The sequence below is a fragment of the Taudactylus pleione genome, unplaced genomic scaffold (assembly GCF_031769625.1).
Source record: "Taudactylus pleione unplaced genomic scaffold, aTauple2 ptg000179l, whole genome shotgun sequence".
Taxonomy (NCBI): domain Eukaryota; kingdom Metazoa; phylum Chordata; class Amphibia; order Anura; family Myobatrachidae; genus Taudactylus; species Taudactylus pleione.
In genome coordinates this window covers 24832383-24857107 of record NW_028284581.1, presented here as the reverse complement: position 1 = coordinate 24857107, position 24725 = coordinate 24832383, and the positions used below count along the sequence as shown (strand labels likewise).

General features: G+C 44.2%; 3 protein-coding genes across 4 annotated transcripts in view; 2 read left to right on the top strand and 1 right to left on the bottom strand.

Moving 5' to 3' along the window:
- The window catches only part of LOC148519956 (beta-Ala-His dipeptidase-like), a 48871-nt gene extending 40260 nt beyond the window's left edge, over window positions 1–8611 (top strand). Inside the window, exons 11-12 of the mRNA XM_088475921.1 lie at window positions 2588–2735; window positions 8069–8611. Of these exons, the coding sequence (XP_088332047.1) occupies window positions 2588–2735; window positions 8069–8132 (212 nt within the window). The 3' untranslated portion in view covers window positions 8133–8611. The remainder of the gene's footprint in view (window positions 1–2587; window positions 2736–8068) is intronic.
- LOC148519955 (uncharacterized) overlaps window positions 1–23715 on the bottom strand; it is a 31119-nt gene extending 7404 nt beyond the window's left edge. Inside the window, exons 1-2 of one of the 2 annotated variants that reach the window (XR_015878890.1) lie at window positions 23502–23715; window positions 15275–17024 (exon numbers count right to left, since the gene is read on the bottom strand). Coding sequence is in view for 1 of the 2 variants with exons in the window: in XM_088475922.1 (XP_088332048.1) it covers window positions 16322–17024; window positions 23502–23512 (714 nt within the window). In the remaining variant the exon portion in view is untranslated. Of the gene's footprint in view, window positions 1–15094; window positions 17025–23501 lie in introns of those variants that run through there. The other variant, XM_088475922.1, reaches the window with a different exon arrangement.
- Window positions 23716–23728: 13 nt separating this feature from the next.
- ZNF407 (zinc finger protein 407) overlaps window positions 23729–24725 on the top strand; it is a 626800-nt gene continuing 625803 nt past the window's right edge. Inside the window, exon 1 of the mRNA XM_088475920.1 lies at window positions 23729–23826. The gene's annotated coding sequence lies outside the window, so the exon portion shown is untranslated. The remainder of the gene's footprint in view (window positions 23827–24725) is intronic.

The following is a 24725-nucleotide window of genomic DNA, read 5'->3' as shown; positions in this document are numbered from 1 at the left end:
AAGTGTAACAGACCCTGAACTGTGCTTGGACAACGTTTATATTTTTAATCTGTTCACTAAAGTGCATTCCTGCTGAGCATACTACTTGCCTATGTATCTTACTCCAATATTAAACATACGCTACAGGAGTACATAACTGTTGCTGCTGCTGTTTTTTGTTGAATCTCTATCACTGACCAGAGGTAATGGAAGTAGTACAGGGCGATTTAGATCCTAAACCTGGGATAATTCATAAACTGAGCTCTACCAGCCCTACAAAAGTTGTAGCAAGAAAACATTCCAACTAATTATGTAATTTATGGGCAATAAATTTTTTTTGTACATAATACACTGCGTTTTTGTACCCAGGACCTATGGGCCTGATTCAGAGTTGTATGCTATTGCTGCCGCAGCTGCATTTTTTTCAGCTGAGGATATTCAAAAATTTGTAATGGAACAGTCATCGGTACTTGTACTGGGACGCCCACCGGAGCGATCGTAGCTGGCCGCAACTGTGTGCACATATGCATCGGACACAGGGCCTGATTCAGAGCGGAACGCTCTGACCAGAGTGCTCGCTCTGAATCAGGGCCCTCCTACCTGTTTTAGGAGCGTCCTCATGGATGCTCGCATACCTGTGGGTTACCACCCACAGTTATAGCGAGAGTCCATGATGATGGTCGCGATGGTCTTGACCATCGCGACCATCGGGCTTGCGACGGAGACCCTGCGGTAGGGTCTCGCTGCCGCAAGCCCTGGAGTGATTTTGGCTCTATCAGAGCCAAAATCACTCCCACTGACATCACTAGTGATGTCAGTGGGGCCGGTTTGAGACGGTAGGCGTTCCCATGGGAACGTCTCCGTCTGGCAGGCACGCCCCCGGCACTCCCACCAAAGGGGCGTGCTGTCAATCAACATCGACAGCACGCCCCCTTTGGTGCGAGACCCGGAGCGATGGTGAGCCCATCGCTCGCCGGGTCTCGCGCATGCGCGCGACGGAGCTCCCTCCGTCGTGCGCATGCGCAGTGAGGAACATCGACCCGCTTGCGAGCGTCCTGCCGCTCGTGAGCGGGTCTGAATGACCCCCACAGATCAGGCAAACATCGACTCATTAAGTTAGTGTATGGTCACTCAGAATGGCTGCCGTTACATGAGACACCGGAGCAGTTTCCTGTGTTTGGGATCGCAGATGCAGGATGTGACACGCCAGATGACACTCCCTGTTGCTTCCCACATACACACCCTGCCTAAAGTATCACTGCATGCGACTACAGTAATGTAGTCAGAGGCAGGCACAGTAGCATAACAGTTGCTCCATTTGCAAAAACATCGGCATTGCGTACAACTCTGAATCAGGCCCAATGACTGTAGACGAGAAGTATTACTGTAAATCAAAGAAATGGATTGATTGGTCATATAGGAAAAAGTGTTCATTGCAATGACAGTTATTTCTGTAAATGGGCAAACATACAAGACATAAGATCTGCAAGTTTAATAGAAATTAACTATATAAGTAAGTGGTTTTAAGGAAAAATAACATTTAAAAATTCCCTCTGCTGCTAACTCCATAGAACATAGGACCTATTCATTACCGTTCGCAACTGCGATTACACGCGCAATCGGCCGATTGTTGCCTTCTGAGCATGCATCACAGTGCGCGAACCGGTCACTCCAATCGGGACTGCGATCGCAGTGACTATGCAGACCCATCGCAAAGTGATTGACAGGAAGTGCCGTTTCTGGGTGGTGACAGGGGAGTGGTTGGCGAAACGCAGGCGTGCCAGTGCGTTGCATGGGCGTGCATAAATTATCCACTGCAATGCCGTACTCAGCCTGAGTACTCATAGCGTGCGAAGAAGTTAGCAATTTCTGAGTAAGGTCAGAGCTTGTGCAAAAGGCTGTGATGGTACTCGATTGTTTTGCAGTCTTGCTAAACATTATGGATGTGTGTAAAGTGGGCGTCCTTACATTGTGCTGCGACGGCATAGCAATCGCAATGGATTAGCATACTATCGCAGTTAAACTGCGTGCGTAATCGCTATTGCATTCGCAGTTGCTATCCGTAATAAATCAGGCCAATAATACGTACATTCAAAAAGTTTTGTTGTGGTTCAAAGCCATCCTAATGGTGCATACACACGATTTTGTGTCAAATCTGAACGATAACGATTTTAAAAATCGTTCATATCTGAAAGAAAATCTGACGTGTGCCTGCAACGATGCGCGTTCCCACATGTCAGATAACGATATCTGACATCTCACGTGTTTGCAGTCAGATTTGGACGATTCCATTCATTTTAATACTGTCCAAAATTGTTCAAATCGTTTGTAAAATCGTTCATCTGACAGATCTGACTGTGTGTATGCACCATTAGAGAAAGACTTAAGAGTTTTAATTGCAAAAGCCCCTGCTACCTGGCGGGGTTGCAGGGGAAAATGTAAAAGGGCACCCGCAGTCAGTGTAAAGCATTACATTTTCACTTGCAACCCGCCGATAAGCAGCTTCGTAAATAAAGCCTCTGGCTATTACTTTGACCATGCTGATTTATTAAATGTTGTGAAATGCTTTCACCCTAATTGGAATTTGCTATCTGCATCTGCCCTCTAGTGTTCAACATTGATGCAGACATGATCCGTGCCGGGGGAACAATTCCAATAGCTAAAAATTTGGAGGAAGTATTAGGAAAAAGTATCATGTTACTTGGTATTGGTGGGCCAGATGATGCTCCGCATGGACAGAATGAGAAGATAAGCAAGTAAGTTGTGGTTTCTACTTCTACATGAACAGAATGCCAAATTTTAAAGTGACATGTGTATAAAAAAAGATTATGGTATCATTTATTAAACCAAGGACCTGATTCAGAGATGTACGTTAATGCAACCGCAGCTGTGATTTTGCTCAGAATGCAGCTGTGAAAATAGGCTGTTTCAAAAGCTTACCCGAGCATAGGAACGCCCACTGCTGCCTTACAACGGAATCAGTATGTTCTAATCCCGACAGCGGAAGCCTGGCACTGGTGAAGATCCCGAAGCTAGAAAGGTAAGTATTAACTAATTTATTTTTACCCTCTAACCCTCCTTTAGGGGTGCCTAACCCTAACCCCCCTCTAAGTGCCTAAACCTAACCCCCCTTCCCCGCAGCCTAACCCTATCCTCCCAGGGGGGGTGCCTAACCCTAAGTCCCCCCCGGGAACGCCTAACCTACTCCCCCTCGCGGCTGTCCGCACCCGGCTTACCTTCAATCGGTAAGCTGGGTGTCGGGCTCCCGGCGTAGGTCTAATGACAGGCGCCTGTCATTTGTACCTTGCCGGGATTAGACAGTCTGGAAGCTGGCGGTCAGGATTTCGTCCGTCGGGTTCCCAACTGCTTCCCCTTACAACAGCGTAAAGAACAGTAACATCTACGCAGATCGGGCAGCAATGCAGCTTGTAAGTCAAGCCTAACCTGCCTCATACACTGCAGCTCTCCTGACACGCAGAGAGCTCTCATGCTGCGGAGATCACAATAGCTAATTTACGCACGCCCATGACCATTAAACGGTCAGACATGCCTGCGTTCTTCTAACCACCCCGCCACCTCCCCCAAATGCTGACTACCTGTCACTCACTTTGCGAATTAACCCTCTGTGCAAGCACAATGGCAAACCAATCGTTGCGTTGGGCGCACTGCATGCACGATGGCAAACAATCACTCGATCAGCATAAATATCGGCATTGCGTATATCTCTGAATCATGCCCCAAGTCAGTAACTTCAGATGTAGGACAGAAATAAGAAATTGGTCAAGAATAGAAAAATAAGATACCTCTCGGCCATTTCACATTTACTTCCAATGAGCTTCTGCTGCCTCCGAAAGGAGCTGAGCTCCAATCATGGGCGATGGCACCCTCTGATCTGTTCGGTGCCCGGAGCTCACACTCTGCCGGCACTGTCCTCACTACGCCATTGGCCACACTCATATGTAGATTTGTATATTTGCTCGAATATAAAACGTGCTTCAGAAGAGAGAAGTCTGAGGCTAATGCTGGGTACACACTGACAGATACATTGGCCGATCAATTGATAGGCCAATGTATAGGTAAAAAGGGCACCGGCAGGCCGACAGAAGCAGAGTTCCCGGCAGCGGAAGCCCGACAGCGCTGGAAATCCCGATCGTCCCTAAGGTAAGTATAAACTAACCTAACCCCCTAACCCTCCTTAGGGGTGCCTAACCCTAACCTCCCCCCCAAGTGCCTAACCCTAATCCCCCCCGGGAGTGCCTAACCATAACCCTCCCGGGGGGGTGCTTAACCCTAAGTCCCCCCCCGGGTGCCCTACACCTAACCCTCCCCCGCCGTGGCTGTCCGGTCGCAGCGCCCGGCATCCCTTCGATCGGAATGCCGGGCGCCTGTCTCCCAGCGTTGGGAAAATGTCAGGCGTCTACATCTAGACGCCCGGCATTTCACCCTCGCGGGGATATGACAGTCGGGAAGCCGGTTGTCGGTATTAAGGCAGCCGGTTTCCCGATTGCATCCCGTAAAAAAGTAACCATAAGGTTTACTGACTGTGCTCTTCCCTTGGAGGATTGGTTTTTGTCATTATACAGGAAACTAATGTGTGAGATGCTGGATGTCTCTATACCTGCGTTAATCAGACATTGATAGGAGACTTATTATTAGCTGGAAAGCCTTTAATGTAATATTGATTTGCATCAACAACATAAATGTAGTATTTATAGAACACCAGTGGGTCCTATGCGATGAGCTTAATTCTTATACAGTGTAAGCAAATGGTCAATGTTACAGTCACTGAAATGCTGATTGTGCTATGACATGTAGCCTAATGTCTTAGCATATAATCAGTGTCGTGGGTTTGCTTCAACACCTGTGAGGTGTCAATGTCTCTTACTGCATGCAGTAATTTAAAGATAGATAGTACCTTAAGTTCTCATTGGAGAGTGGCGTCCCGTCTCTCTTGGAGTTGTAGGTGCACTTCTTCGTCCTGGTGCTGGGGATCTTTGGGTTGATTGGGTTTCTGTGGCTCAAATGGCTATCTTCTACTACCATGGGATACCTCCTCTGGTGTGCCTTTTTCTGGTTTTCCGTGGAGTTGTCCGTCTGAGGAGTGCCTGGCTCTGGAGGTTGTAGCTCCCTTTGGACCGTTTGGTGGGTCCGCTGCAAGTCTTCTTCCACCGGCCTTAGCGCTGCTGCCACCCGTCGTCCTTCTGTTCACATCCGGGTCTCGTTCACGTGACTGCGGCTGCCGGGAGGTCATGTTAATGTGACCGCGGCTAATCGCTATCCGTGCTTGTTTTGCTGGATGTATTGGGTGGGGGTTAGGGGTGTGGGGGTCGTGTTCCAATGCGTTTTGGCTGTTCAGCCTTCCTCTGGGGATGTAATGAAGCAGATGTGTTGATTGTTGAATTCTTAAGTTGGGTGAACTCCTTGCCCATTGGTTTAATCAGGTTTGTTAATGACTGCTCAGTGGGGCAGTCAGTCAAACGCTGCTTGTAGCCCATTGGGTGACTGTGCTGCAGTATTTCCTGTGCTGGGGAATCATGGGTGATCCACCATCTTGGTAGTGCTGCAGTATTTCCTGTGCTGGGGAATCAGGGGTTGATCCACCATTCCACCATCTTGGTAGTGGTTTGTTAATGATTGCTCAGTGGTACTGTCAGTCAAACGCTGCTTGTAGCCTATTAAGTGACTGTGCTGTAGTATTTCCTGTGCTGGGGAATCAGGGGTTGATCCACCATCTTGGTAGTGCTGCAGTATTTACTGTGCTAGGGAATCAGGGTTAATCCACCATCTTTGTAGTGGCTTGTTAGTGATTGGTCAGTGGGGCTGTCAGTCAAACGCTGCTTGTAGCTCATTGGGTGACTGTGCTGCAGTATTTCCTGTGCTGGGGAATCAATGGTTGATCCCCATACAGGTTGCCACTACCACAATGGTGGATTAACCCGATTCCACCCAGCACAGGAAACACTGCAGCACAGTCACATACAGGTTGCCACTACCAATATGGTGGATTAACCCGATTCCCCAGCACAGGAAATACTATAGCACTACCAAGATGGTGGATCAACCCTTGATTCCCCAGCACAGGAAATACAGCAACACAGTCACCCAATGGGCTACAAGCAGTGTTTGACTGACAGCCCCACTGACCAATCATTAACAAGCCACTACCAAGATGGTGGATTAACCCCTGATTCCCCAGCACAGGAAATACTGCAGCACTACCAAGATGGTGGATCAACCCCTGATTCCGCAGCACAAGAAATACTGCAGCACTACCAAGATGGTGGATCAACCCTTGATTCCCCAGCACAGGAAATGCTGCAACACAGTCACCCAATGGGCTACAAGCAGCGTTTGACTAACAGCCCCACTGAGCAATCAGTAATAAACCTGATTAAACCAATGGGCAAGGAGTTCACCTTACTTAAAAATTCAACAATCAACACATCGGCTTCATTACATCCCCAGAGGAAGGCTGAACAGCCAAAAAGCGTTGGGACACGACTCCCTCACCCCTAACCCCCAACCAATACATCCAGCAAAACAAGCACAGATAGCGATTAGCCGCGGTCACATTAACACGACCTCCCGGCAGCCGCAGTCACGTGAACGAGACCCGGATGTGAACAGAAGGAGGACGGATGGCAGCAGCGCTCAGGCCGGAGGAAGAAGACTTGCAGCGGACCGACCAAACGGTCCAAAAGGTGCTACGACCTCCAGAGCCAGGCACTCCTCAGACGGACAACTCCACGGAAAACCAGAAAAAGGCACACCAGAGGAGGTGTCAAATGGTAGGAGAAGACAGCCATTTGAGCCACAGAAACCCAATCAACCCAAAGGTCCCCAGCACCAGGACGAAGAAGTGCACCTACAACTCCAAGAGAGACGGGATGCCACTCTCCAACGAGAACTTAAGGTACTATCTATCTTTAAATTACTGCATGCAGGAAGAGACATTGACACCTCACAGGTGTTGAAGCAAAACCCCCCTACCCACGACACTGATTATACGCTAAGACAATAGGCTACATGTCATAGCACAATCAGCATTTCAGTGATTGTAACATTGACCATTTGCTTACACTGTATAAGAATTAAGCTCATCGCATAGGACCCACTGGTGTTCTATAAATACTACATTTATGTTGTTGATGCAAATCAATATTACATTAAAGGCTTTCCAGCTAATAATAAGTCTCCTATCAATGTCTGATTAACGCAGGTATAGAGACATCCAGCATCTCACACATTAGTTTCCTGTATAACGTCAAAAACCAATCCACCAAGGGAAGAGCGCAGTCAGTAAACCTTATGGTTACTTTTTACCTATACTATACCCCCTGGTTAGGGCGACCTGTAGCTTACTGTGGCACTACCTGAACCACCCACAAAGATCCAGTGCGCAGAGCCGATCCATTGTCAGATCGGCCAATGTATCTGCTGCCCGTCGGCCAGTGTGTACCCGCGATATATCGCATTGGCTGTGCTGCACAGCCGAAGGACAGATATGTTTGCAGACATATCTGTCCGTCGGCAAGTGTGTACGAGCGGTCTGAAGACCGCCCGTACACACACAGCGGCAGCCGTGAGTAGAGGGGCAGGACACGCCCACCGGGCCCCACCCCTGGGACCCGAGGGCACAAGCAGATGATGGCCGTTCAGTGTGTATGAACGACCATCACCTGCAGATATATCTGTCAGGTGTGTACCCACCTTAGGCTAAGTACAGTAATGACGTGTTCATGTAACTACCTACAGACGAAGACTCATGCAAAGACGCATATACTTTTGCTCATGCATATACTGTATTGATTTGTATTATGAAGGAGAGTTCTCCCCTTCAACAATGGACAGCACAAGACAAGTAGAACTATAGATTTATTACTTTTAATAAAAACAAAGAATTAATGAACACTGACACTATAATGACTTAGTACACACACTATGATAGAAGGGCACTTTGCAACTGGGATCTTTATAAACCAATTACAAAGACAAATATGAACTATTCTACCTACCACAGTTATTAATTGTTTTTGTCTCTTCTTGACAGAAAATAAAACAAATACATTTTGCTTTTCTTTCTTTCTAGGTACAATTACATTGAAGGAACAAAATTGTATGCCTCCTTTATGCAAGAACTTGCATCCTTCTGAACATGGTGCACCAATACAAATAGTAAATCTCCACCAACATGATGTATCAAAAAGGGTTCTTCAATATTAATACACTTATGAAAGTGATATGTGCCATATTAGCCATTGTACTAAAATACTTTTTTTTAGATAAAATATGATTGGATATGTTTGGTGTGCATCAATTTTGGCAGACGTCAGTATTATTACAGTAATGCAGATATCATTTATTTTGCAGTATTAATAGCACAAGTCCTAACCTCTGTAAAAACAACACAACCATTTTTACATTAGGTAAGGTTTTAGGACATTAAATGCAGTACAAATAGCGTAACACTGTTAAACGAACATTTAATTGCATTTTAACAATGTGTATTGATGGCATTGGCATGGGGTAGTTTTTCAGCATAGTGTGGTTAGATCTTCAGAATATCATCTGGCTTAATGTATGCATGTGTGTGAAGACAAATGAATAAATAAAATACATTTTGCATGTAGAATATTACATGAATTATTTACTCATGTATCATAACACAACAGCAAGCAAACATTACTTATGCTGGCCATACATGCTACAATTATCGGGACGATCCGCCCGATATCGGCGGATCGCCGCGATAATTGTAGCGTGTGGGGGGGCGACCGAGGGTTAAATATTGCTCGGTCGGGCATGCTGGATTGTCCAGCATGCCCATCCGATGCAATATTTAGCGGGTAAACTGTCGGCCGCATCGGGCAGTGTATGCCCAGCGCAGCCGACAGACAAACATTTCCTGTGTTCCTTCCTACGGAAGGAACAGGGAAATGTTTCCGCCCCCGGGGGCGGAGCGCGGATGTCGGGCTATACACTGTGAGATTTCTCTCACAGTGTATGCCGGCGACTTCTGCGGCTGGCAGGCTGCCAGATAAAATGTCTGTCGGTCTGACAGGCATTTTATCTGGTAGTGTATGCCCAGCATAAGTAAAAGGGTTTGGAAGCACAATATACTTTCATAGAAATACATAAGCTATCTAATGCAGTAATGATTTATACAAGCAACCCAGAAATAGCTGCAAACAATGTAAATTAGAAGACATAATTATAGTGCCATAGGAGATCACTATGATATACAGCAGGGGTCTTCAACCTTTGAGACAGTGTGGGTCACATTAAAAAATTCAACAAAGCCCGAGGGCCACTAAACAACAGTGCATCCAGAAAGTGAAATTCTTCACTTTTTCCAGGGGTTAGTTCAGGGTCTGATCTGGATTGGACCACCAACCTGAGGCACCCCAGAGTGCCACAGCACCCAGTTTGGGAACCAGTAGTTTAGAGTATTCTGGGGTACATTTAAATACCTCTGCTATGATTTACAGTGCATCCAGAAAGTAGTCACAGCGTTTCACTTTTTCAACATTTTGTTATGGTACAGCCTTATTCCAAAATGGAATAAATGCATTTTTGTTCTCAAAATTCTACACACAATACCCCATAATTTCAACGTGTAAAAAGTTTGAGATTTTTGAAAATTTAATAAAAAGAAAACCTAAGAAATCACATGTACATAAGTATTCACAGCCTTTGCTCAATACTTTGTGAATGCACCTTTGGCAGCAATTACAGCCTCGTCTTTTTGAATATAATGCCACTAGCTTGGCACACCTATTTTTGGAAAAGATTTCTGGACTGCACAACCTGACTATATATACACAATGGGAGGTGCTACCTGATGAGACTAATTGCAGGCACAGAAACAGACAAAATCTCAGGTGCACAACTCCAAATCATCAATAATATATATAAATGCAATAAAATTTTGCAATCAATAGAGGTTTTTAGCATAATCATGGCCAAGCTTATGGGCCTACCCACCATATCCAGGTAACCTCTTTCGGGTAGGTCCCTAACATTTTGGGGCGTGGGTCCCCCTGGATTGCGTTGGTTGGTCTGTCTCAGGGCACTGCATTATAACACATTTTCCTTTATAACACATTTTAACCCTTCACTGTGTGTCTAATATATATGTACACTTTTTTATTTTCATTCTTTATATGCAGCAGCAGCTGCTCCTAACTATCTCTTTACACTGCACTTTTCTTACTATGGTGGTGCCCTGGGGCGGCTTAGCCTGGCCGGTTTTGGGGGGTCCTGCGCTCTGGATTTAAACCTTAGTATGTTAGGGACCTACCCAAAAGAGGTTACCTGGATATGGTGGGTAGACCCATAAGCTTGGCCATGATTATGCTAAAAACCACTGTGCTCATTGGGACCTTCAAAGCAGCAGATATTTTTCTGTACCCTTACCCAGACTTGTGCCTAGAGACAATCCTGTCTCAGAGGTCTACAGACAATTCTTTGGATGCTTGGTTTGTGCTCTGACATGTACTGTCAAGTGTGGAACCTTATATAGACAGGTGCATGCCTTTCAAAATCAAGTCTAATCAACTGAATTTACCACAGGTGGACTCCAATTAAGCTGTAGGAACATCTCAAGGATGATTAGTGGAAACAGGATGCACCTGAGCTCAAGGCAAAGGTTGTGAATACTTATGTACATGTGATTTCTCAGTGTTTTTTTAATTACATTTTCAAAAAAACTTTTACATGTTGTCATTATGGGGTATTGTGTGTAGAATTTTGAGGACAAAAATGAATTTATTCCATTTTGGAATAAGGCTGTATCATAATAAAATGTGGAAATAGTGAAGAGTTGCAAATACTTTCCAGATGCACTGTATACGACTCTGCCCCCTCCTCACACAATTAAGTCCCATAACTGCCCCTCCTCTTCCATTATGTCAGATAACTGCCCCCCTCTGCAGTCCCCAGTAGTAGTCCCCCCTATGCAGTGCCCCTTATATAATGCCCCCATTAGTAGTCCCCCCTATGCAGTTCCCCCGGTAGTGCCCCTTATATTGTGTCCCCAACAGTGGTCCCCCCTATGCAGTGCCTCTGGCATATATAGGAAAAAGACACACAAAGAAAAACTACTTACCAGAATCCCGGCTCCTGCCGGCCCGCTGCTCTGCACTATGGGAGAGACGTAATGACATCTCTCCCCATCACCCACTGAGGGAGCCGGGGCTCATGAGTGAGCTCCAGCCCGGCTCCCGCAGTTGGCGCAGCAGCCAATGAGAGTCTGTCTGACTCTCATTCGTTGCCAAAACAAACATACAGCCACCGGCGTGTTTGTTCTGTGTAACCATATGCGGGCCACGGGTTGAAGACCCGATGTACAGGGACAGGCTAGGGCTGTGAAGGGGATGTACCCACAGTTCACACCATCACTGGTTGTCTTGGGCCACCTACTGCTGAATGTACCTGTCCTGGTGACGCGTTAGCTGGCCTCCTATAGCCATCATAATTTCTTTTTTCAGGGACAATATATTTGCTTGATGCAAGCATATATATATATATTTTTTTTTTTTACGAGTTGTGGTCATAAGTTTATGTTTAAAAAGAAAATCTGCTTGTTTGGACAATCTTGCATTAAGTGATTAAGTTATGTTAGGCTAATTAGACCTTACCTGTTTTCACCTGCACAGACATAAGGCACACCTACACCAGACACCTACAGTAAATGGTGTTTAATAACATTCTTACACAAGGGCAAGCATAGTTACATGTGGAGTAGCTGCTAATGAGATTCTACCTCTTGGTGCATTGAGCAAATGGTAACAAGATCCCTACCTGCTCACTGTCTACTGCATAATCTAATGGGGCAGGTTGGTTTAATAAACAACAGCAGACCACCATTTCTCAGACACTTCCCTAGCCTGTATAAATAGCACACCGACATACTTATCAATAAACCTGAACCTAGTTTTGTAATAGTCCAAATGTCTGCTCTATCACACGTATAGCGGCTTTATGGGCCTCATTATAGTTATTGTATTCAGTAGTGACAGTGGTGTCAGTAGCCAAGCGTGACGGTCATAGCCAAATCATCTGAGTAGAAACAATTATTAAAAACAAACAAAAGAAAGAAGTCAGTGCAATATACAGCAGCCATCTCCCCAGCATTAATCCAACCTCAAATGTCTGATGTTGGGATAACTATCTGAGTATAAAAGCATCATGATATGAGCTAGGATAGCTAGCTACAGCACTATTTTTATTTTCACATGCAGACTACCTGCACAAAATGTGGTGAGGCATTAGGGCAGAGGTTCCCAAATGCAGTTCTCAAGGCTCCCCAACAGTTCAGGTTTTAAAGATAGCCATGGTTGAGCACAGGTGACTTAATTAGTACCTCAGTCAATTTGACTTAACCACATGTGGTCAACCATGGATAGTGTTCTCCCCAGGCTGTTTTCTGCGGGCGCATCGTCCGGCAGAAACAGCCTGCCACCCAGCACTTTCCCCCGCTGTGGAACGCTGGCCTCTGAAGTGACCGGAGGCTAAAGAAGCCTCCGATCGCTTCAGAGGCAAGCTTTCCCAGTGATGCACGTAGCAGGTGACACGTGAGGAGCCTACCCGCGCGCCTACTAGTTAGATCCAGTCAGCGCGAGGCAACGGGAGTGGGAGCGCGAGCGGCCAGCAAGTAAAGGTACGTTCTGGACTGGGACCAGTCTGGGGGCACTGCATAAGGGACACTATTTAAACCTGGGGGCACTGCATAAGGGACACTATTTAAACCTGGGGGCACTGCATAAGGGACACTATTTAAACCTGGGGGCACTGCATAAGGGACACTATTTAAACCTGGAGGCACTGCATAAGGGGCCAGCCTGGGGGCACTGCATAAGGGACACTATTTAAACCTGGGGCACTACATAAGGGACCAGTCTGGGGGCACTACTTTAGCCTGGGGGCACTGCATAAGGGCAAAGCTAAACTACAGGGGACAATGCATAAAGGGGAAAACTACAGGGGGCACTGTATAAAGGGCACAAATACAGAGGGCACTGCATAATGGGCACTTTTGACTGAGAGCCAGTGGGGGAGCAGCATGAGACCTGTTGGGCTGGATTGGTAAGGGAGATACCCCTTTTCCCGGCGCGCGTATAATTGCGAAGGTCCCCACCCAGCTACTTTTTGATGCCACCCGGCTGGAAAAAAATTCTGGGGAGAACACTGTGGATATCTATAAAACCTGAGCTGTTTGGGAGCCTTGAGGACCGCACGTTTGGGAACCTCTGCATTAGGGCATGATACCTATTAATAAATACCCTTTACCTTGACAGTCTCAACTCAATATGTGTGCAGTCAATAGCTCCCAGGTCATTAGGCAAATGTATATAGAAAGTTACCCTTACCTTATACCACTGACTGTGAGATTGAACACTAGGAGATCCCTCTCCTGGGCAAAGCAAACTGCAAGAGTCACCCAGCTGGTGGTCATTGCAATAGTTGCTCAAATGTTAGTTTGAATTTGTATTTTTAACTAGGTTTGGCCCTGCCTGTGATAGAGGCGCAGAGTGTAACGCACAAGTGTTTTTCACCAGTGACCCCAAGCATGGAGGTATAAACTTTGCTTTACCTTTTATGAAGGTCGCAAACAAGTAACCAGTAAAATAGGCTGGTAATTCACAGGGAATGGTCAAACTACTGGAAACTGGTACATGGTAAGAGGCGTATTAAGCAAGGAGGGAGCCCGTGTGCAGTCTCATCTGGGGCCCCCTCTTCTCTCTCCCTCGGCCGGCAATGCAGAAGTAGACTAGGGATGGACATTGGAAGTTGATGGTTGCTAGCCATGTTGCCAATTCGATGGAATTTTTTTTATCGAATACCGGGAATTCGATGGTAGCCATCGGATGCAGCTTTCCGATGCCCATCCAATGGCTGGCTGTGAGGGGGAGCACACACCGCTGCTCTGCATAGCAGAGGGTGTGCAGCAGGAGAATAGATGCTATGCGCATGGGATCTATTCTCAGTGTAGGGGGAGCCCAGCAGCAACCAATCACCTAACTTGAATCCAATTGAAAATCTATGGAAGAACTAAAGATCAGAGTGCATGCGACTAGTTTCTCCATACAGGAGGCGTCATTACCAACAAAGGCTTTTGTATGAAGTATTAAATAAATTCCAGTAACTGTGTTCAATACTTTTGTCCTTTCACATTATTATACATAACTTCATTTATGGACATCTATGGTTTGATTTCTTTGCATGTGTGGATTGCATGGGATGTTGCTGACATTTGGTAAAAATTTCATTACAATAGACACCTTACAAATATATTTACTGAGAACAATTTTCATATGTTCAATACTTATTTTACCCGCTGTATATTAAGATTTATTCGCTAATAGTTATGTGTACAGCATTGCTGACTAAATAATTCTGTTACATTCCTGTACATGTAAATATGGGTCATTCCAGAACACACTAGCTGTGGTGGCAGGAATGTCACACACTGCTTTTATTTGAGTCCTCGTGCAGGTCATTATTGAAGTGCATCAGGTAATTTACTAATATGCCATTTAATAAAGATTTCCTTTTGCCAATGAAACAAATTGAACAGCACTGTTGAAATTCAGCATGTTGTAGGAGCAGTTGATGCAACACATCTAGGGGTGTATTACTATCCATCGGTTTGTCGAATCCACTGCTTATTGGCAGGTTCAACCGACAGTTTTAAAACGGCGACAGGAATCAATGGCAAATCAGTCTGGTTTAACGTTGATTTCTGTTGCTGTTTTAAAGTTATAAGTCAGAGCCGCCATGATCGGTAGTTTAACAGACAGTAAATATGATTCTTAGCCCTTGCATCACTAGCAAGAAATAATTCAACCTTTCATAACCTGAAACATTACCATTCCTTCACTATAAAACCTATATACTGTAGGGTCATTCCACATCAGATCACAAAAAAAAGATAAATTAAATGTCCGCCACCCATCTCTGGTTTTTATGTAAATTTTTTTAGTTGAGAGGATGTAAAAAAACGATTTCTGCCAAATATCTCGACTGACAACACTGGCCAACAAAAAAATGTTTTTGGAATGTTTCCTTTACTTCATGAGTGAAATCTTACTAATTTTGGGGTGAGAAAAACGAATATGACAAAGAAAAATATTTATTAGCTCTAGTTTCTGTGATATACAATAGGTGGAAGTATTTTATTGGATTAAGAGAAAATGATACATTTTAATTACATATGCCAATAACATTGAAAGTGCATTTGAATTTTTTTTAATGACAGTTACATTCTAAGAGTTCTAAATTGATGGAAGAATACCTTGCAGGTAGTTTGGTGTGGAGAATCATGTGGTCGCTTCATGAGATCATTTTCTTTTGGCTTGCCTCTTGTGAGTTCCGAAGCATCCATACACAGAGACCAGCAATAATCCGCAAGCATTGCTTCATTCCAACGGCCCTGATATCTTTGTTACATTACAGAAATATCCTGATGGAATCTTTCTCCTTGTTCATCACTGACATAACTAGGAGGGAAAAAGTCTAGGTGGGAGTGGAGAAAATGGATTTTAAGGGACATGTTGCATCCGAGTTGATGGTATTTTTCCAGAAGTACTATCACCAACTGAGTGTAGTTATCATCTCTTTTGTTGCCTAAGAATCCATGAATAACTCCCTTTAAGGCTTCCCAAGCTTCCTTTTCTTTCCCCTCCAAAACTTGTCAAATGCAGGATCCCTTACAAGTTGTCGAATTTGTGGCCCAACAAATATATATTCCTTATCCTTTGCATCACTCAATCTAGGAAATTTGTCTCAAGTACTTAAAGGCCTGTCCTTCCTGGTTCACACCTTTGATAACATTTTTCATCAAACCCAGCTTTATATGAAGTGGTGGAAGAAGAACATCTTTTGGGTCCACGAGAGACTCGGCAACAACATTTTTCTTGCTAGAGTCAAGATTTCTTGCAGGCCAGTCTGCTTGAATGTAATGTGAATTCCTATCCCTACTGTCCCATATACATAAAAAGCAGCAGTATTTAGTGTACCCCAGTTGCATTCCTAAGAGTACAGCGATGACTTTTAGATCGCCACAGATTTTCCACTTGTGTTCATCATATTTAGTTGAGTCGAGGAGGGATGTCATGTTTGCATAAGTCTCCTTCATGTAAACTGCATGACCAACAGGAATAGAAGGAAGACGGTTGCCATTGTGAAGTAATACAGCTTTCAAACTAAGCTTGGAGGAGTCTATGATCATGTCAGTTGGATCATGGTTCAAATTCAAACATTTCATCAAGCCATTAATGTCGCAGCAAACAACCAGATTGTTTTTCTTCTCAAAAAATGGAAGCAGATCCTTCTGACATTCTCAGTACCGTGAGACCCTAACGTCACGTTGAAGAAGATTCCATTGCTGTAGTCTTGACCCTAGAAGTTCTGCCTTCTCCTTTGACAAGTCAAGGTCTCGAATGAGATCACTCAATTCCCATTGACTCAGTCGGTGCGGTGTATCATTTTTTTCCTCAAAATCAGGGTCATGGCATGTGGAAGGCTTGTTGGGTTCTTCATCTTCCACACTGTCTTCATTTTCTACTTCAAGCTCATAATGTTGGGGTGGAGTAGGAACTGGTAAACTATCTGAATGTGAAATAGGTCGTATAGCAGATGGAAGATTCGGGTATTGAACTGTTCCTCTTTTCTTCATGGACAATCCTGCCTTTATAGGTGGAGTCAAGCAGAAATAGCAGTCATCTGTATGGTTTGTAGGCTCCCGCCAAACCATAGGGACAGCAAAACCCATAGATCGTTTTTTATTTTTCAGCCATTCTCGTAGTATAACTGAACAAGAGTTGCAACATATATGTGGAGCCCATGACTTATCCTGGTTTCCTACTTTCATACCAAAATAATGCAGATAGGCAGTCTTCACAAGAGGAGTTAGATTGCGTTTCTGTGACGAAAATGTTATTTCACCACAAATGTAACAAAAATTATTCACTAAATTTACACATTTTTGTGGCATTTTGATTTGACAAATTGTACACTTCAAAAGCACTCGAAAACCAGAAATTCTGAAAAAAGAAAAACAGAAACAATATTAAACTCACAGTCACAGCAACTGTAAATATGTTTATAACTTACAAACATCTGGAGAATGTTAGGTTGTCAGTTGAGAGATGTGACAACTCACAAAAACAAAATTTCCCCCAAACTAAAATTGTAGACTCTAAAAAATGACATGTCACTGTATCTACAAAGCAAGAGCTAATCGGTCATTTTTATGGTGATTTTTGAATTCAGCAGGTGAAAATACATAAGACTACGCTAATTTTGAGCCCGAAAAAATTTAATTGTTGTGCAGTGCAATTAGTTCCCGAACTAATGATTTTTCAATGTATTAAACTATTTACTAATTATTCCAGTTTATTTGAAGTATAACAGGTGTTTATTAAGGAATCACCACAAAATTTGGACTCGCGAATGAGAGATCACTAGGGTACACTCTCCGTGAGAATGCACAAATTGGTGACCCCACATTGGGTCCACCCTACTATAGCATCAGTTGCCCCATCTGGTTCAGCCTTGTGCTGGTTATTGGAAAATTTTCCAACACCAGTCTAGGCTCAGAAGCCCAAGGCTGGTTAATGATTTGGGGGAAAAACATGCAATTTTTTTCAAATTTCATTTTACAACTTTTAATGCTTATTAATAAAATGAAGCCTGCACAGTTCATAATGATCTGTGCAGTGCTTCACAATCCATCGCAGATAGATTGCAGAATCGTGTCGGAACAGGGGCTTTAAAACCGATGGCCATTGCCAGCTGCTCTCAAATGATAGTCAAAACCGATGCTTAGTAAATGCTGTATTGCTCAGGACTAAACCACTGGTAAGACCTCATTCACTGGTCTACGGGAAAATACGGACAAAAGTCTTCCATTTAAGTAAATATGTGTTAACCTAAAAGGAAAATGTGGTCCTTAAGAAAAGACTCAAATTTGCCCCTAATAATAAATTAAATAAATTTGAAACCTACGTAAACCTGTAAAAGTTTATAAGGAAGGTCTCTTTAAAGAAATACTTACTAAGTAAAGGATGGGAGTCAAACTCTACGGTGGAAGTGTTTAAAACTAAATCGATGTTCAATCCTACCTTCAACAGGGGTTTGCTTTATTGAAAGTTTCAATAGAGTGGCTCAGAATTAGACCTCATACAACCGAGATTGGGCAAAGTATTCTAACCTTGAAGGAAAGGCTCTTGATGTTTTAAGTTAGAACCCAGATATAATAAAACCTGCCGATAAGGGCGGAGGGGTTGTGATGATGGATAAGTGTAAATATGAAGCAGAAGTATTAAGACAACTGAATGATAAAGATACATATAAGATACTGAAAAGCAATCCCAGTGAGAGGATTGAAAACGAAGAGAAATATATTGTGTAAGAAAACCCTTCCATCAGTTTTTTATGTGTTGCCAAATATCCATAAGAATATGACCAATCCCCCTCAGTGGCCAATAAGAGCAGGGACAGATCTGATCACATTCAATCTCTCTCACTATTTGGATTATCATCTCCAGCCAGAGATTATTAAGATAAACTCGTACCTTAAGGATATTTTAAATAAAATTAAAGATGTGACTTGGCATGAGAAATACATTTTAGTTACAGCTGATGTTAGTTCATTGTACACAGTGATTGATCATTCACAAGGAGTGGAAGATGTTGAATATTTTTTTTAAATAAAAGTGGAATGCCCGAGAACAAGATCAATTTTATTTGTAATTTTTTTTCTGGTTTAAGGTCAAGTTTTACCAGCAGTAAAGAGGAACAACAATGGGGACGCCTTTGCACCTGCATAGACTTGTAAGAATTGGTCAATATATTGAGGCAAAGTTAGATGTTATGGAGTTGACCCCAGCTGTGATTTGTCTTCCGGGGGGTTTCTCTATGTTTTTATGCACCTTTCAAAAGGTAATAGAACACAGGTATCATAGGGTGTTTTATATTGATGTAAACCCGTTCCGATTTGTTTAGTATCCCTGATTGAGTCTGCTACACACACACACACAAGAATAGGAGATGGAGAGACCAGCAGCAATAACATCTAATACAAGCATCATTAACATCAGCCAAGATCAAGAGGGTGGGGACTCCATTACTACAGCAACCGGTAAGATTACCACAAAAGACATTTCACAGTGGACTTAAGACTATTGCATTTGCATCTTTTATTCATTTTTTTTTCATTCCCACCATAACAATTCTAATTTTTATCTCTACTTTTCATTCATAATTTTTTCTCATACGGTGGCAAGATCATTACCTTTATTGTTACCTGGCTGGTGCAATAAAATACATATACTATTTGCATTAGACATATTGGTCATGTGCATATTATACCTAGTTTTTACTTTTTGAATGATACATTCCATAATTATATACTAAATTAAAGGCAAACGCATCTAATTTAATATACAATGTGTCCTTTATCTTTCATGCATGTATGACAATTTTTGAGCTGAGCGCAGTAACTTTTATAAATTTATGTACTACGAGATACAGATGCGTCCAGATTCATTGTGGCTGATCGCGCCACAAACATGCGCACTATGCTCTACGATATGCTATGGCGGGTCCCCGATTGCGGGAGTGAGTCTCCATTCAATCCTGTGGAGACATAAATGCGAGTCTCTCGCCACGCATGGCGCAATTCGCTGCTCTACAGGCTATTGAGTGAGCGCAGATCCCCAGCCTTGTACTATTTGGCTTTCAATTACTCAGGGTTTTACTTTCAAAACTACAAATCAAATTACGAATTGCCATCACTGCTGCTAATAAACAGGGAATGTGCAAAATAATATCCATGCAATTTGACAAAATCTGGTGTATACCCTTAAAAAAAACCATAGGAGTGTGTTCTATTTAATTGTGTTGTGCTGCTCGTATTTAGGAGGTAGCCCAACCTCCTAGGTTGGTTATACAAAAGGGAGTAGTAGTACCGCGCTCAACTCTAATGTTGTCAGTGTGTTATGTGAGCCCTAAATGCTAATAATATGTTGTTTTGTGCTTTCTGGTGTAATAAATGGAAGCGACTATGAGCCATATTCAATTAGACGCGAAAAGTAGAGATCCGCAAAAAAGTATCGCTGGTTGCGTCTTTTCGACAGGTCCGTATTCAATTCCAGCCGGTTTTGTAATAATAGGCGAAAAAGATTCATTTCTGAATAGCAGGAGAAAAGAAGTGCAACATTTTTATTTTGGGGTGCAAATGTGGGGAAAACACTCAGAACCTTTGGGACAGCCCCCCAAAGGACAACTGTGTCAAAAAATCCCAGAAAAAAACTTAACACCCAAAAAAGTACTTTCATTTTGGGGGCGAAAAACCAAAGTGGGGGGGACAACTTCAAAAACTAGCAAATTAAGATTCTTGGGGTGCTCTAAGATGGGGCCAAGTGTTTTTGGGATTGTAGGTGCTTGTGTACAGGAGAAAATTTCCTTTTACTAAAACATCACTTTACAGACTACTTTTCTAAAAAAAAAATAATACAGACACTAATTAGAGGCTATTGAACCAACTTAAGTACCCCAAATAGCTTTATTAGGACTATTCGTGCACTACTACATTGATCCCTAATGTTTCCGTATCTTTTTGGGAGGTTCAGGTTGATTTCCCCTATTCTGATGCCACTTTCCACCTGTTCTGACTTCGCGGGTCGCAGTTGTCGCTTCTTTTGGAATTTAATACGGCGAATAGCAGGGATGCGCACGATAAGTTTGTGCGTCCAAAATATGCAATGTAGGCGAAAAGTCCGGCAAGCAGAACTTTATCACGGCCACAAAACTAATTGAATACAGCCCTATATATTGTGCAGATGGTTTACTTTTGGTATTGCGCAGTAATATTCAGTGGTATTATTGGTGTAACCACTGAATATTACTGCACAATACCAATAGTAAAACATCTGCACAGTACATAGTTTTCTCAATTTCTTACACCAGAAACCACAACACAACACACTATTAGCCATATAGGGCTATATAGTCTCCTCGATTTCTTAAGCCGGGTACACACTAGACGATATGTTGTCCGATCCGGAGGATCGGATGACATATCGTTCACATCGGGCAGTGTGTACCTGCTATGTCGCCGACGATTCACACTCTCGCATGTCGTCAGCAACATCGTCCGTCGGACCCACATGCAGGGGGCGATATAGTCAGCGGGGACCATGCTGTCGAATGCAGCATGGCCCCCACTGTCACGCCATCAGCAAGTGTGCACACGCTTGCCGAACTACACATCGCGCTGGGTACAGTTTAGTGTGTACCCAGCTTTACACTAGAAACAACAAAGAAACACACTATTAGCATATAGATCTCAACTAACGTTGGCACACACATTGTGGTCGAGCATGGTTCGACTACTCCCTTTAAAAAAAACATTTCTACCCCTTTCAGACATAAACCCCGGCTTTAACCTGGCTCGGATCGCACAACCCGGATCGACTTGCCATGCCCCGACAAATTCCTGAGTTTCTGCTTATGAGTTGTATTCAATTTGAGCAGACCCGCGATACTTTTCCGCTTCCTGGACTTTTCGCCTACATCGCGTGTTTTGTAGGCGGAAAAATATCACGTGCATGCCCACGTATCCAAATTTGAAAGTACGCGAAAACAGGACCCGGCGAAACTTCAACAGACGGAAAGTACTGTCAGATTTGGGGAAATCAGCCTGAGATGGGGGCTAGCTATGGTTACCCCTGATTTGGCTTGCTGAAGGTATTTGGTGTTTTTAAACGGGCTCAATAGCTGCTAAATAGCATTTTTGTATAAGTGGTGCAGAATAGTATTCAGGTGTATATTTTTGCAGAAAATAACTTATCCCAGCAAATTTGGGGTCAGCATATTTAAAGTTGAAAAAATTTAAAAAAATCCACCTGCCGCAAGCCCCTGCAATGAAAAGAAAACACATGGGACAAACTTGGGGACCCCCCCAGAGTCAAGTTCGCTAGTTTTTATCTTTGTCCCCCAACATTTTTTTTTTCACCCCCAAATTCAAAGTGATTTTTTTGGGGTGTTCTCAAGTGTTAAAAATGTTTTGACACAGTTTACCTTCAGGGGTGTTCCCGCAACGTTGCACCCCAATTCTGCACTTTTTTCCACCTGCTATTCATAGGCGAAACTTTTCCGCCTATTACATTGCATTGACTTTCCGCCTAGGCGGAAAGTCTTTCAAATTGAATACGGCGATACTCTTCCGTCTGGCGAAATGACATCATCGGCTAAACTTTTCAGCGGATTCCGGCTTTTCGCCTCAAATTGAATACGGGCCTACGTCTGAAAAAGTTATTAATTGCACATCAGTTGCTTATTAACATAATTGCTTTGTTTTTGGACCTCCCCACAAGAGGTCCTAATGCAGGGGTAAATTGGCACATATTAATTTTAGAGAATTATGGTCCCGTCCGCCAATGCGCAATAAGATTCATGTCATCACACACAGCTTGGAGCACAGCCATCACAGAATTAGCATTGAATAACATCATAAAGACCCAGCCCACTTCAAGAGAAAGTGGATACCCCAGGAATGTGTAATAATCCTGCAGTAATTAAGTGAATTAAGGATGTCCATTGAAGCTATTGCCACTGATGGTGAAAGGGAGATGTCAATTCTCGGAAAACCACTTAGCGATTTAATCAAGCGATTGCACGATATCGACATAGTTATCGTGCAATCGCACGTTTTGGTTGGAAGCGACGCGCGTGCCCGCTGGTCGCTTCCGACATCACCCGTACATGCTGGTCAACCTGACGATCTCTTCAGGTTCAGCATGTCAGGGGATGAGGGATGTGTCTGGACTGAACGTTGAGTCTAGGCACATCACTAGATATACAAACGAGAGCACGACTGCAATGTCAGAATCGTGCTCTCGTTTGTATATCTATAAGTGGATACCCGATTTAAGATGCCCACACAAATAGCGATATTTTACCCGATCTGGCCGATTCCGACGCATTGGAACGACAGATCGTGTAAAATAAGTCCCCACTCACGATCAACATGAACATCTTCAGATCTGCCGTGCTGTAGGGTATCTAGGATACAATGCACAGTGAAAAGTCTGGATGTAGGAGAGATCATATGAAGCTTGGACACCAAATTGTGTGCAGAGCTGCCGGGGAGAGTTTCAAGGGAAATCATACACATCGGCTGATCATATGCACATCGGGATGTGTGTGGGCACCTTAAATAGCTGTTCACAAATAAATAAAAACACCCACCAAAGGCAAATGACCTCAATCAGGCGCCCGCCACATATGATAAACCCAGTGACGCTGAGTCATTAATGGGCGATCCTACAGTGAATGGGAGGTATGAGCACACTACAATGCCTGCCTCTGTCTATTGCGTTGTTACACTGTGATAGCCTATGCCTCAGCAGTGCTGCCTAACCAAGGGCTCATTGCTAGCCAGCAATATTATATACTGTCCCTTATTACCACCAGTGTAAGTCTAATGTTTCCAGGCAGCTGGTTCAGAAGTATACCTCCGGTCCATGTGTGGCCCTATACCCCGCCCACTGGCACTGAGAGCGCACACACCGGTACGAGAACAGCTGCGTCCTGCATGCTCATGGCGGCTGCCGGACGGGGCTCGGGGTCAGATCTGGCACTATAGCTACACACCGTGCACAGACGCTACCTTGTGTCCGGCGCGCCAAAAGCAGATGTGCTGCCATGTGATACTCCTGACCCCGCCTTCCGACGTCGCACGCCTGACGCCGTGGGTGACGCAGCCGCGTCCCGTGCCTACGGCAGGCCGCTTGTGTCTAAGATCATCGTGAGCAAACGCAGAACGTTTTTCTAGCACAGGTGAGTGAGACGGGTCGCTGGGGCCGGACGGGGTCACTAGAGAGCGCGGATATGTTGGGGAGTCGTTACTGTGTGTATGTGGGGGTCTCCGAGGGCGGGATCACCCGCTCTCCTTGTGTGCAGCGCCGCTGCCTGCTTGGGGCTTTTTGGGCCTCTACGCTGCCGTCGTTTTGTCCTGTACGGCTGCGAGTTGTCTGTGACTTCTGATTGGCCGAGGAGTAGAGCACCGTCTCCTGACTCGCCCATGGCTCTGGTTACCCGAGTGTCGCCGCTAAAGTCACTCCCTCTGTAGCTGCTGCATGTCTTATATGTACTCATCCGCGCTCCCCCCAGCTGTGTGCGCCCTGACCTGCACTGACACTTACTACACTGGCCGGCCGGCACCTCTGCATGTTCTGTATTGGACTTCTGTCATTTTGTTTTTCAAAATATAATTCTCTTAAATGTGTTGCTAATTACCGCAGCTTGTCCTGTATAAAGCGCAGCTTGTCCTGTATAAGGCCATGTATGACTTCATGTGCACAAAAAACTGAATGTTCTCAAGCAAATTGAATGAGAGTTTGGAATTGAATTGTGAATTAAATTCAAATGTTGGTGGCAGGCTCACAGACCGAACTCGCACTTGATTGGTTTGAATATATATATATATATATATATATATAAATTTCCAGGGAGTCTGTGCATGCGCGCTCCTGAAAAGTGGCTGTGGCTGAATGGGGAGGGGCGTGTCATTGTGGCATTTCCAGCTCTTATGGCTTCGCCAAGCTCTCCCCTCACGGCAAAAAGATGCCGTGCACAGATCAGCCACTGCAACTTTTCCACCTGCAGGTGGGGAAGGCACGGGACAGGCTGTTTTAATGGGGTGCCGCTAAAAGGCCAGGGTTAGGGCTAGACGACAG